At 31.9% G+C, this 13,624-nt stretch overlaps 1 protein-coding gene across 1 annotated transcript in view; it reads left to right on the forward strand.

Annotated features, from left to right (window-relative positions):
* LOC143044873 (uncharacterized) overlaps positions 1-13,624 on the forward strand; it is a 40,340-nt gene that overhangs the window by 24,177 nt on the left and 2,539 nt on the right. The window contains exons 16-26 of the mRNA XM_076217094.1: positions 234-361; positions 1,559-1,688; positions 2,816-3,012; positions 3,786-3,879; positions 5,883-6,105; positions 6,902-7,083; positions 7,903-8,055; positions 10,365-10,510; positions 11,321-11,463; positions 12,648-12,745; positions 13,445-13,577. Of these exons, the coding sequence (XP_076073209.1) occupies positions 234-361; positions 1,559-1,688; positions 2,816-3,012; positions 3,786-3,879; positions 5,883-6,105; positions 6,902-7,083; positions 7,903-8,055; positions 10,365-10,510; positions 11,321-11,463; positions 12,648-12,745; positions 13,445-13,577 (1,627 nt within the window). The remainder of the gene's footprint in view (positions 1-233; positions 362-1,558; positions 1,689-2,815; positions 3,013-3,785; positions 3,880-5,882; positions 6,106-6,901; positions 7,084-7,902; positions 8,056-10,364; positions 10,511-11,320; positions 11,464-12,647; positions 12,746-13,444; positions 13,578-13,624) is intronic.

Raw genomic sequence — 13,624 nt, forward strand, 5'->3', positions numbered from 1 at the left:
AAATGTTTCTCTTATAATCGAAGCCTTTTTTTATGTGTTCAGCATAATGAAAAATTTCTTGATTCACACTATATGAATAAGTTAAAGTATGAATGCAACAGTTAAAACGATCCTTGATAATTGGATAGCAGTTGCTATCAACTATTTGTCTTCAATCTTAACACTAAAAAAATGTTGTTGACATCAAAATAGGAATTTGAAAGTGACTAGTGGCTTTTCATTTGTTATACTAGGTCGATGCTGCTGTAAAAGCTTTCAAAGAAGCAACTAATTTCGATTCTTCGACAACAGCAGAAGTAGAATCAAACACAGACAGTGCAACATTGAGTCAGTCTGCTCCAAATTTGCTGGCACAGTTAAGGTAAGCTACATATAGCATTACAATACAAGGTACACAGTGACTGATTTTGAGGTCAACAATAATTTTTACATGACCTTGAACAAAGTGAAAACAGTTACTGCAAATAACATGTAGTAATATATACATGTAGCCACATATTTGAAGTTTCTGAACGACTATTTAAAGCTACTATAACGTATATAACGTCTGTAATTTATATGAATATGACAGTTGTTTCAGCTTTTGATTTTGTCATTTGATTTGGGACTTTACGTTATGAATTTTCCTCGGAGTTTAGTATTTTTGTGGTTTAATTTTGTACTCATACGTTCATTTACTTGAATTGATAGGTTTGTCTACTAAGCTTATTACCTGATATGTGTGTTTACAAAATGCTTTAATATCTCTTTTGAAATGTGAAGTACAGGCAGCAGTTATTTTCTGATATTCAACTCCAATTAAATCATTTATAGAAATCTGAAACGAATTACATTTCTTTAAGGAGGTTTTAAAGTAATTAGGTTATAAAGTATCTCTGACAGACAAAGTTAACCTAAGACGGATTTGATAAATTTTTTTGGCCCTTTTTTTCTAGTCATATAGCTCTTCAAATGTTTTGGTCTTTTACATCATTATCTTCCAAATTTTTAACTGTGAGCATTCTTGGTGATGGTCAATCAAGAAAAGTGCCTCGGACGTGTTGTTTTCGTCCTTTTTTAAATTGAGAAAAATCAGATATGAAGACAGAGACGATTCATAAATCCTATTTACGCTTCATATGAGGATATGCCAACTAAACGTTAATTAGACAACACATGTTTTAGAAACATTTTAAATTCCAGTTATGGAGAGAACACATGTTTTGGACCAGTCAATCACTTCTTTACTGAGAAAACATTTTGTTTGTTTATTGATTCATGAAAGAAAATTTGTTTTGCCATGAACAAACGATCACCGAAACGAAACATAATCACCATAGCTTTACTTAATAATAATTTTGACTTACCAAAAAAGTTGGGGCAGAGACTTTTCCCTAATTTACTGTCGCCCAAATTCTGTTCAATAATGTTAAGTTACAAGTAAATAAAAACAAAAGTTTATAAAATGATTGCGTTCTAAGCGCTTGTCTGGATTTGCATAATCAGGAGCGCCAAAATAATGTAACTATCAAAAAAGATGAGTGGCATTAGTAATACAGTTCTTTCAATACATTTGTAGCTATGCTGAAATGAAAAAGTATGGAACAAGTAATAAGGATGCTATTGTTAGTACCATCTCTCAAGCTGATACTGAAGTTCTATCAAAGACACAAATGAAGGATGGATTCAAGTTTGTTATGGACTCAGTTGTAAGCTACTTTTTTCTTTATTTGATATTCTTCCAGTATATCATGTTGAAACAGTTATCTGGATAGTTAAGATGGTGTCTTTGTGGATAAAGTATCATCACTTTAAACTTTACACCAAATGTATCCAACTGTAACTTTGTAATAAACATTTATTGCAATACAGTAAGAGATTTTTATACCAAGGTTCCTTATGTAAAAAAATGATCTGTTGCCAACGCAGCACCTTATATATATAGAATGTTGAGCAAATATTAAAACAAAGAAGATGTGGTATGATTGCCAATGAGACAACTCTCCACAAGAGTCCAAAACGACACAGAAATTAAACAACTATAGGTCACCTTCAACAATTGAGCAAAGTCTGTACAAAATCTACTTTATAAATTCATCATAGATACAAGGATTAACATTTTGTACGCCAAACGTGCATTCTGCCTACAAAGGCTTATCAGTGAAGCTCAAACCAAAACAGTTAAAATGGCAAACAAACAATTAAGCTTTGTTTCCCCGTTGTTCTCTGTAATGTATATCTATATCCCGTATTTGTTTCTGAATTTCAATATTTTGGTTAAAACACTTTTTTAAAACGTAGTCATTCGTCACGAGAAAATTATTAATGTATAAAATAATTGACTATTTGCCTCACACATGGAATAAGTTATTTACACCAAAACCTTTTGAAAGGAGAAAGGTATTTAAGGAAGTTTGCTTGTCATGTTTTGGGAGTTTTGTCAAAATTTCGGAATCCTCTGGTTTTATCCATTTGATAGCCTTAAAATAATTTGCCCATTGATCCCCATTTTTCTTTTTATAAATCTTTTACATGTATAATGATAAGCCATCTGTTAAAGTCTTATAAAATTTTAATTATTTTTTAAATAGTTTTTGAGATCTTAAACTTGTCAATGATAAACCTATGAAAAGTCAAGAGAGAATATTTTCCCGCCAAAATGTCAATGGCTAATATCTCGAAAACAAGCACATTGACCTATATATTGTGTTTGCTCTTTTTATTCCTTTATTAATCCCCTATCAATATAAACGAGTGTTTTAGAAAGTTAATTATTCTTAAACTGAGAAGCGAACTCCCTTAATATAGAAATTCATGTGTCATAAACATTTTTCAGGGAAAGACTACTTCTGGTGAAATTACAAAAGACGATCTAGATACTGCTGGAAATATGGTCTGTGGAATTGATAGCACAGCACTCGATAGACTTGACGCCGACGCTTTGGAAGAATATGCAACCACAATTGAAAAATGTTCCCTTGGCTCAGTAGAAAGAAAAGCTTTAGGATCGGCTGTAATGAAAAAACTTGATTTGTAAGATTTTTCTCTTTCTTAATTTACCATGATTTTTATATCATTTATTTTATAAATTTTCTTGATGTATTTTTTTTCAATTAGCCTACGAAAAATGTATTTTGCTGAATTCTTTCAGTGTTTTGGAATTTTGAATTTTATTCTACTATTAGGAAGTCGAATGTTTTTATACTTATATTTTTGTAAAACAAATATATTTATGTGATAAACTGCTGCAATCAAATGTGTGAGTTTAGACCCGTAATGATAGCGTGTTGAGTGTTATATTCGTATATAATATACCATCAAGTAGCAGTTTGTTTGTTTGTTTGTTTGTTTGTTGTTTTTTGTCTATCTTTTTTTTTTATTAGTTTTTAACTAAATACCACAAAACGTAAATCATGGTTTTTCACTTTCCTCGAGGGTATCACAAGCCCAGTAGTCAGAACTTATGTGCTGACATGAATTATCATTGGTATGGTTATATTTATAAATTAACTGTTAACAAAACTTTTGAATTTTTGAAAAACTAAGACTTTTCTACCTCATGAATAGATTACCTTAGCTGTATTTGATAAAACTTTTAGGAATTTTTGTCTTCAATGCTCTTCAACTTCGTACTTTATTTGGCTTTTTAACTTTTTTTGGATCCGAGCGTCATTGATGAGTCCTTTGTAGACGAAACGCGCGTCTGGCGTAAATATAAAATTTAATCCTGGTATCTATGATGAGTTTATTCATAAAACTAGAACCATTTGATAGTAAATTATAAGCACAGTATACGTTTTTTTTAGGAACGACGGATCCAAAGTGGACGCAACCAGTATAATGACTCTTGGAACCTCCGTTGCAGAAATGTCAGATACACAACTTGATGCTATTGACAAGGTAAATAACGTCCCTATAAAAAAAGATTAAGGTTTGAAAATTCAGAACATTGAATTAATTTGGAATTTGTCTACATATACTTATAAAATATAGTATGTGAATATCATAAATGGTATTGAATTGAACCATTCAAATTTCAACTGTAACTTTTGAGTATTATTTCTTGGAAAGTCTGAGAATGGTTTACATGGACATAGATAAAACTATGTTACTTATACATACGGACTGTGTTGATTGAAAATACTTAAATTTCGTCACAGTGACATGACGGGAATATTTATTTTGTTTATTTACCTTTAATAGATTCAATAAATAAAGGCAACAGTAGTATACCGATGTTCAAACTCATAAATCCATGGACAAAAAACAAAATCGGGGTAACAAACTAAAACTGAGGGAAACGCATTAAATATAAGAGGAGAACAACGACACAACACTACAATGTAACACACACAGAAACGGACCAAGCAACAGACAAAATCCCACGAGAATAACAAATATAACATCAAAACCAAATACATGAATTTGGGATAGACAAGTACCGTGACACGTCTTATCGCAATGTGAATTTACACTCAAAAATTAGAGAAAACAAACGACGCAACGTTAAAATGTAACACATACAGAAACGAACTATAATATAACAATGGCCATATTCCTGACTTGGTACAGGACATTTTTAAAGAAAAAAATGGCGGGTTGAACCTGGTTTTGTGGCATGCCAAACCTCCCCTTTTATAGCCATGTGAAATATAACATTAAGATGACAACTCAACACTACAGGACTACAATATAAATAAATTGGAGAATACAATTAACAAAGAAACACACGAACAACAGCCAACAAAAGGCAACAAGTTGAAAATTTTAATACGCCAGAAGTGCTTTTATCCACACAAGATCTACTAGTGATGCCCAGATAAAAAAGTTTGAAAGCCGAAACAAGCACAAAGTCGAACAGCATCGAGGACCAAAAGATCAAAATAGTTGAGCCAAAAACGGCCAGGGTTTTCTGTTAGTTACCAGAACATCCTTATCATTTAGAATAATTTATACTTTTGCAAACAGTAAATTTATAAAATAAATAATCAAAAGCTGTACATGATAGAACTGAAATATTAACTAATTACAGGAAACAAATGAAATACATTACATAACCAGACATTTGCAACACAATATGTAGACACATCCGAATATGTTTAAACCTCAACGCCAAGTGACGTCATATTTGAAATTGTAAAAAATGACAAAAAATGATGACGTCATTTGAATTTGTAAAACAGATCATCAAAAATGAAAAATGACGTCATTTGAATGAATAAGATAGAACTAGGACTGACCCAAGATTACATTTGAACTAAATACTGATATTGCACTTAATAACATTGCACATTTCAATATATATTAATAGCAAACTAAGGCAGCAATTAACTATATTATAAAGCTATGTCCGGTTTGTTTGAATCTCACTTCAAACGTATCGCACTGATTACGTTGAACAAAATAAAATCTAATAAATGAATGCGGTGATTAATATTATTTACCATAACACATAAATATAATAGAAAAGAAGTCAACACATTTGACAAAATCCGATGAGAATTACAAATAAAATATTAAACATTTAAACTAAATACATGAATTTGGGATAGACAAGTACCGTAACACGTCTTATAGTAATGCGAATTCACACTCAGCAAAACAGTCACAATCGGGAATAAGTCACGTTTGGTAATTAAAAGATTAGACGACATAATGACAAACCACAATCTACCATGTGGTAAAAATGTCCTTAGCTAGTTTGGTCAAAGATACATCTTATTTAAAATTAAATGACTGATTCAATATGATTTTTTTTATTGACCTCCCATTCAATAAAAATCGTGATTTTAATTTGTTTCTTTGAAATTCTTTTGATTATGCAATTTGATATTTATGTCATGTATTGATATTGGAGGGGTACTTTTTACTTTTGTAATGCATCAACTGTTGACTTTTTGCAGTCAGTTCTTTGTGATATGAGTGATAAGGTTGTGAAGTCATTTAAAGACAAGGAAGAAAAGGAAACAAAAAGGAAAATGAAAGGTTTCAAAATGGACACATCTACAGCAGACGATACCACGTTCAAGACAAATAAAAAGAGAGTAATGAAAAAACTTTTGGCCGTACAAGATGCATGCTCTTCTACCTCAAGCGCAAGTGCTGGACGAAGAAAAAGGTCTACAAGTAAGTCACTGAAATCTTAATGAAATAAAAAGGGTAACATAATTTGGCAATATACAGCGACATAAACCTGATTAGACATGTAGAGGAAAATATTTGAACTAGTGATAATTCTTTAGTAAACATGAACATATGCAAGATACCAGAGGGACAGTCAAACTCGTAAATCTAAAATAAACTGACAACGCCATTGCTAAAAATGAAAAAGACAAACAGACAAACCATAGTACACATGACACAACATAGAAAACTAAAGAATGGGCAACACGAACCCCACCAAAAACTGGGGGTGATCTCAGGTGCAATTGAGCAATAGAAAAAGAAAACAAATAAAGCTTTCAAACTTGGGTACATTTCAATCAAAACTATTTAAAAAATGACTCCAAATTTTATTTCGGTTTATAAGAATGAAGTGACAGACTTCTTGATATGCAATATATTGTTTCTGTCGTATTCATAATCGTACGTATAGAGCTTCAATAACCGTTAACACATTCATACTACGGTTTATTTCAGTCAAAACTATTTCAAAATTGCCCCAAATTCAGTTCGGTTTGTGAGAAGTAAGTTAAAAAACTTCTTGATTTGCAATACATTTTTTATATTGTATTCATAATCGTACACTTATATCGAGCTTCAATAACAGTAAAAAAATAATCAAACACTACGATTCATTTCAGTCAAAACTGCTTAAAAATTGCCCTAAATTTTATTTCGGAAAGTGAGAAACATTTTGAAGTACCGCATGTTGTAAAGTCCATTGTTATGTATTCTAATTTCATCGTTTTTTGTTTTTCAGCATCACTGACCTGTTCTTATATGACAAGCATAGGAACATCTGGATTATCGGCAATCACCGTAGATCAAATAAACAATTTGGATGACACTGAATTTACAGACTGTATTGATATATTGGGAGCCGTAACGGATTACAGTACTGACCAGATAGACGCTCTAGTAACTGTTGGAAAACGTAACACCGTAAGCTTTTATTCATAAGGATTAAACACATTTTGTGCAATTCATTGATGTATAGACTGGACCAACTGACTGAGAAAATTCGTTTATACATTCACAAACCCCTATAACTGTGTGTGATGTTATGTTTATAAATTATCGTTGATCATCTCAACGAGATTGATTTTTTCGTTTGAGCCGGGACGGCCAAAGTGAGAAGAGCAATGGAGTTCAGATGACCAATAATTATCTGTTTATCGCTATTTTACCTATGACGAATTTGATAATTTCATTGACAACGGGCACGTGCATCATTAGTTTCTAGCGATAATTTTTCATATCACTCGACTACGATGAGAAAGGAAATTATCAAGATCAAATGAAAATTTCGTAAAATAACGATGATTAATATTATTGCATATTTTCTATAACTATGTTTTGTCTGTTATATCAAATCTAAAAATTAAGCAGGCATAGTAAAGCTCGTTATTTGTCTGTTATTTTTACCATTGTGTTGGCTTTCCTTTCTGACTTACATTTTGGATAATCACTTTGTTATCTTTCTTTTTTATTTCCATACTCTATCTATAAAATCCATAATCATTTATATTCCAATTTTAAACAAAATTCTCTTGTATATAACCTAGCATATTACCATGTATGATATCTATTTGTTATTTAGTACAAATTTTTAATATGGGGCCAGCTGACGAACGCCTCCGGGTGCGCGATTTACTCACTATATTGAAGATTCATTGGTGACCTTCGGTTGTTTTCCGATCTTCTGTCGGGTTGTTGTCTCTTTGAAACATTCCCCATTTCCATTCTCAATTTTTTTTTTAGGTTTGGGGAGATCCAACAACATGGACTGCAACCACTGTTTATAGTGCAGGAGTTATCGTTCAGGGATTAACAGTTTCTGAAATAGGTACATTGGCACTTGATTTAGATGCCGTCAGTAAACTTGGAGAATATGATGGATGGACAGATGCTCAGGTAAACCATTTGTTTTAACTTAAAAACTAGAAAGTCGGAAAGAAATTTCCATACGCAGTTTAAAAGCTTCTTAATACCTATTACCGCCTGCGCTTCATACCAAAAGATTCAAAGCATATCTGTTTTACTTTTTAATTTTCGTTTGCGAATCATTAAACTCGAAAACAAATTTCAATAAGCATTTGAATAGCTTCTTGAATACCCATTACCTACTAAGCTCTATACCAAAAGATTTAAAAGCTCAATAGAGCTTTAAACCAAAAAGGAACTACATTTACACAACTATGAGATCGTGTCAACAAATACTAGAGTATAAATCAAAATAAACAAATTCAATAAAATAAAGAAGATTTGGCAATATTGCCGATAAGACAACTATATACCAAAAGACGAGGATGTAAGCAACAACCTGCAAAGGTCACCATACGGCCATTTTGAATTAACAAAATGTGTGCCGTATATTGTTTATTCTTTGGTTTTCTATGTTGTGTCGTGTGTGCTGTTGTTCGTTTGTCTTTTTCATTTTCAGCCATGGCGTTGTCAGTTTGTTTTAGATTTATGAGTTTGACTGTCCCTTTGGTATCGTTCGTCCCTCTTTTAAGGTATTAAAAATATGGCATCACAAACTGTAAAACAATTTAAACGGAACCCAAGCAGCCTAATTTATGTTTAAGCTATAAACGAAAAACACATACATGTATGGCATACATGTACATCATATGCAAAATGTAAATATACAATATCTGAAAAAAGATTGTTGAAGACATTACACAACAACGCAAAACAATAAAAACACGATGTTATTTATGTTAATCTGTACAGAAACACATGAAAAAAAGCAAAAAGAAACTCAATGTACCATTTTTTGTTCAAAGAGTTATGAAGATGCTTTGAAAATTATCTATGATGCTTGTAGTATAAACCTTGCAAATTTTTTTATATTAAATAACCAATCAAAATTGAGAAAAGAAATCGGGAATGTGTCAAAGCGACAACAACCCGACCATAGAGCAGACAACAGCCGAAGGCCACCAATGGGTCTTCTATGTAGCGAGAAAATCCCGCATCCGGAGGCGTCCTTCAACTGGCCCCTTAAAAAAATATGTATACTAGTTCAGTGAAAATGGACGTCATACTAAACTCCGAATTATACACAAGAAACTAAAATTAGAAATCATACAAGACTAACAAAGGCCAGAGGCTCCTGACTTGGGGCAGGCACAAAATTGCGGCGGGGTTAAACATGTTTATGAGATCTCAACCCTGTCCTATACCTCTAGCCAATGTAGAAAAGTTAATGCATAACAATACGCACATTAATATTCAGTTCAAGAGAAGTCCGAGTCCGATGTAACAAAAGAAAATTAACAAAATGACAATAATACATAAATAACAACAGACTACTAGCAGTTAACTGACATGCCAGCTCCAGACCTCAATTCAACTGATTGAAAGATTATGTCTTCATCATATGAATAAAATATATGAGAAGAACATAACCTGTGTCATGCTAAGAACTTTATTTTTTAAAATGTGTTTAGTTCCGATGCAAAGACCCTATAAGTGAATCAATATTAAAGCCAAAATATGCAATCTTTAATGACCTGACAACAGTATCGTAAGTATATCCCTTCTTAATAAATCTGTTTAAAGGTTTTGTAAGCTTTTGAGGTGAATACTGATATTTTTGTGCTTTGTAAAGAATATTACCATAAAATATTGGAAGTGAAATACCTGAACGTATAAGATGTCTGCATGTTGAGTTATATTTACGAATTATTTCCTTATACCGATGATAAAATTTAGTAAATGTTTTGACTAGTTTGTGATATCGAAAACCTTGGTGTAATAATTTTTCAGTAATATATCAATTTCTCTCGCTAAAATCTAATACGCTGTTACATACACGAGCGAATCGTACAAGTTGAGATATATAAACACTATAAGATGGTGACAAGGGAATGTCACCATCTAAAAATGGATAATTAACGATAGGTAATGAAAAATCATCTCTTTTAGCATAAATTTTTGTATTAAGCTTCCCGTTAATGATATAAATTGCATTAAATCTTAAAGATTTAAAAGAAAATGCGTGGATGATTTGGAAAAGAATGACCGATTAACATATGTTACAGCGATTTATTTTGAAATTATTTAAATAAATAAATGTAATAAAATTGAGAATGGAAATGGGGAATGTGTCAAAGAGACAACAACCCGACCATAGAGCAGACAACAGCAGAAGGTTAATAACAGGTCTTCCAAACAATTTAATAACAATTTATTATTCATTTATTTTTTTTTTACAGAAAAATGCGTTGTTTGAAAGATGGTTGACTTTGGAAAAATCAGACGATGCTAGCACAATAACATCGAGTGAATTGCGGTCCCTAGGTCATATGACATGTGGAGCAGAAACAGGTCATATTGATGTCATAAGTCACAGTGTTTATTCGTAAGTATCGTTGACTAGACGCGTGGTGCTAAAACACGGAAGGATACCGGTATATTATTTCATACAAAGCAAATGATATAATAATTGTAATAAAAAAATTATAATTGTATTTCGCCTCCAGAACAAATTAATGTTTCTAAAAAGAGCATAAAAGTCGGCGTTCAGCTATTCAGTCTGCTTAATCTTTCAGTTATGTTTGTAATGAATGAAAAATTAGATGTGAATAATACATTTCAAATACTCTTTAAGCTATGTTAACTAATGTTGATTTTAAAAGTTATAGAAACAGTATAATTGTTTTCACTCTTTATATTCCCCTCATCAAAGTCAAATCAAATGACAGAAATAGTATTAAACTTCTCATTGAATCAAATCAAAAGAACAGAAATGTAACCCAAATCGTGTTCAAATGACTTTTAAAATACTTGATTTACATGGTAATTTACAATGCGATCAAGGAAGATTGACAAGTGTTTTCTTCGTTACTTCAATAACGGGGGGAACATTCACGAGTCCTAGTTTTACGTCAAGGGCGCATTGCATTGTCGGAAAATTTGTTGTAAGCATAGATGGGTTTTTTTTGTGCAAACGACCACATTCCGTGTCATTAGATGGAAAGGTCAAACTATTTTAGTACAAGATATGTTTAGGGGCAAACACAATAAGATATATAAGACCGGTAGCGTAGACATTTTCTTCGAGAATTTTCCCGCCTTTATTACAAGACGAGCACGCATGATAAATCAAAGTATATGTTAAATGCATGATGTTACCTCATGTGCATGTCTGTTTCATTTATGTTTCATACAGATCTGCTGCTGACGCTGTTGGCGAGGTTACCAGTTGTTCAGATGGTCAGCTCTCGTCTTTCATTACATTGGCCAAATCTGCATATGGATCCGATATCACAACTTGGGATTCAACAACCATTACAAATATTGGCATTGTGATAGGTTAGTTTATGTAAATCAAAAAGGTAGATCATGTGTCTGTCTTTTTCTGTGTATCATTTACGGGAATGTGGTAAAAATATTATTTTGGTTTAAAGATAGTTAACCAAATCAAAGTTTCATGCAATGAAATCATCTAAATCTTTTAATTTAAAGAAGAAATCATAAAAAAAATATAGTGTTATTAAGTTTATTTTCATTTTTATTTGATATTTTGCTACTATTTATGAGAAAGCAACTCTCTCATTGAATATTAATCAATTATTTTCCACTATATATGGCTTAATAATCCATATAATAACTGTGATTTTGTTAATTTTAATTTGTTTTAACATGTTTGACGAAAAAACAAAGGTGGTGATTCCCGGTTTTTGTACGAAAATTAAAGTACATTGAACAAGAATTATTTTACAGAAGAGTTAAAAAAAAAAGCTATCTTAACCTATTTAAACACCCATGCTAACTTAATATAGAAAAAGAAGATTAGTTATAAATGCCAATGGGACTACTCGGCACAAGAGACCAAAATGACACATAAATTAACTACTATAGGTCATCGTAGGGTCTAAGCAAAGCCCATTCCGTATAGTCAGCTATAAAAGGCCCCGCAATGACAATGTAAAACAATTCAAACGAGAAAACTAACGGTCTTATTTATGTACAAAAACTGAACGAAAAACAAATATGTAACACATCAACAAACGACAACATTGAATTACAGGCTCCTGACATGGGACAGGCACATACATAGAGAATGTGGCGGGGTTAAACGTGATAACGGAATCGCAACCCTCCCCTAACCTGGGACTGTAGTGTAACAGTACAACATGTGAACGAACTATAAAATCAGTTGAAAAAGGCTTAACTCATCAGATGGATAAAAATAAGTATTTCTGAATGAATCACAAAAACAAAATCGTGTAAATGTATACTTTTGTAACGGTAGACCGTCCAAATTTGTGTTCATTCAAAATAATTTTATTATAATAATGTTAAATATGAAGAAAGTCGATTGGTTGTGTTGAAACATGAATATCTGAAGATTCACTGCATGCCGGCGCCCATGTTGCAGCCTGTATGTTAGGCAACAAGATTATTTTAACTATAATTATTTTATAACAAAATCAAATGATTTGTCTTTTTTTCTTAATCCTTTAATACAATGATTTGATTTACATTTTTTTCAGGTGGTTTAACCAGCTCTGACATGTCGACACTGTCCGAAAGCCAAATTGATGCTATTGACTCAAATCATGTATCATACATTCCTTCTTCAACATTTGCCGTAAGTAGTTCTTAAGAAAAACAACCTACAACAGAAACTGGCGACGAAAACAATTTAAAAATGAAAATATCTATTCAACTTGTCACGTTGTGTTTTGGAAATAAAGAGTTATGTTCCAGACATGTCCCATCATAGCATGTTTTACTAAGACCTACGAGTTTTTTTAGTGAACTATATTAAGAAAACAGCACGTCTTTTCGTCTTTTGTCTCATTTTTCTGTTGGTTTAAAAGGCATATGTTTTTTTGCTTGTTTTATTATTGTATTTATCACGGTTGTAAATTGAAAAAAAAGGTTTTCTTTTTTGATTATAATCTCAATGGTTTTTGTAAGAAAAAAGTCCTTTAAAAAGTTTTCCAAATTTCGAAAATGTCTTCCCGTATATATATATATATACAAAAATTAATTCCGTGATATAACTAATCCATTCGATACATATATTTGAACGCCAAAGAGATGTATACAAGTGGTTCATCTTTTGATGTTCAGTACAATATAAACTTTAAAACACCACATAAAGTATTATTAATAACTTTCTATACACGACGAAACGGGCGTCTGGCGTATTCAATTTTAAGCCCGGTACCTTTGATTACTATTTTTATCTTCGTTCTCTCTATGCTTTTAAATTTGTGAATGATAGCTAGTTGTGTCATTGCTTTTACATAGAAATGATATATCATGTTTTATTATACTGCAGGGACTTACAACAACTCAAATCAACACCCTTAGTGTAAGCCAAGCTCAGTCGACTACAACCGTTCAAAGAAGTGCTTTGGATTCATCTCAGCTGGCTGCCTTGTCCAGTGTAGCTAATACTACATTCTCAGGATGTGAGTAATTTGTACAATAGAAAGATCAAATACTGCGGGTTCATTTA

This window comes from Mytilus galloprovincialis, chromosome 9 (genome assembly GCF_965363235.1).
Source record: "Mytilus galloprovincialis chromosome 9, xbMytGall1.hap1.1, whole genome shotgun sequence".
Lineage (NCBI taxonomy): Eukaryota > Metazoa > Mollusca > Bivalvia > Mytilida > Mytilidae > Mytilus > Mytilus galloprovincialis.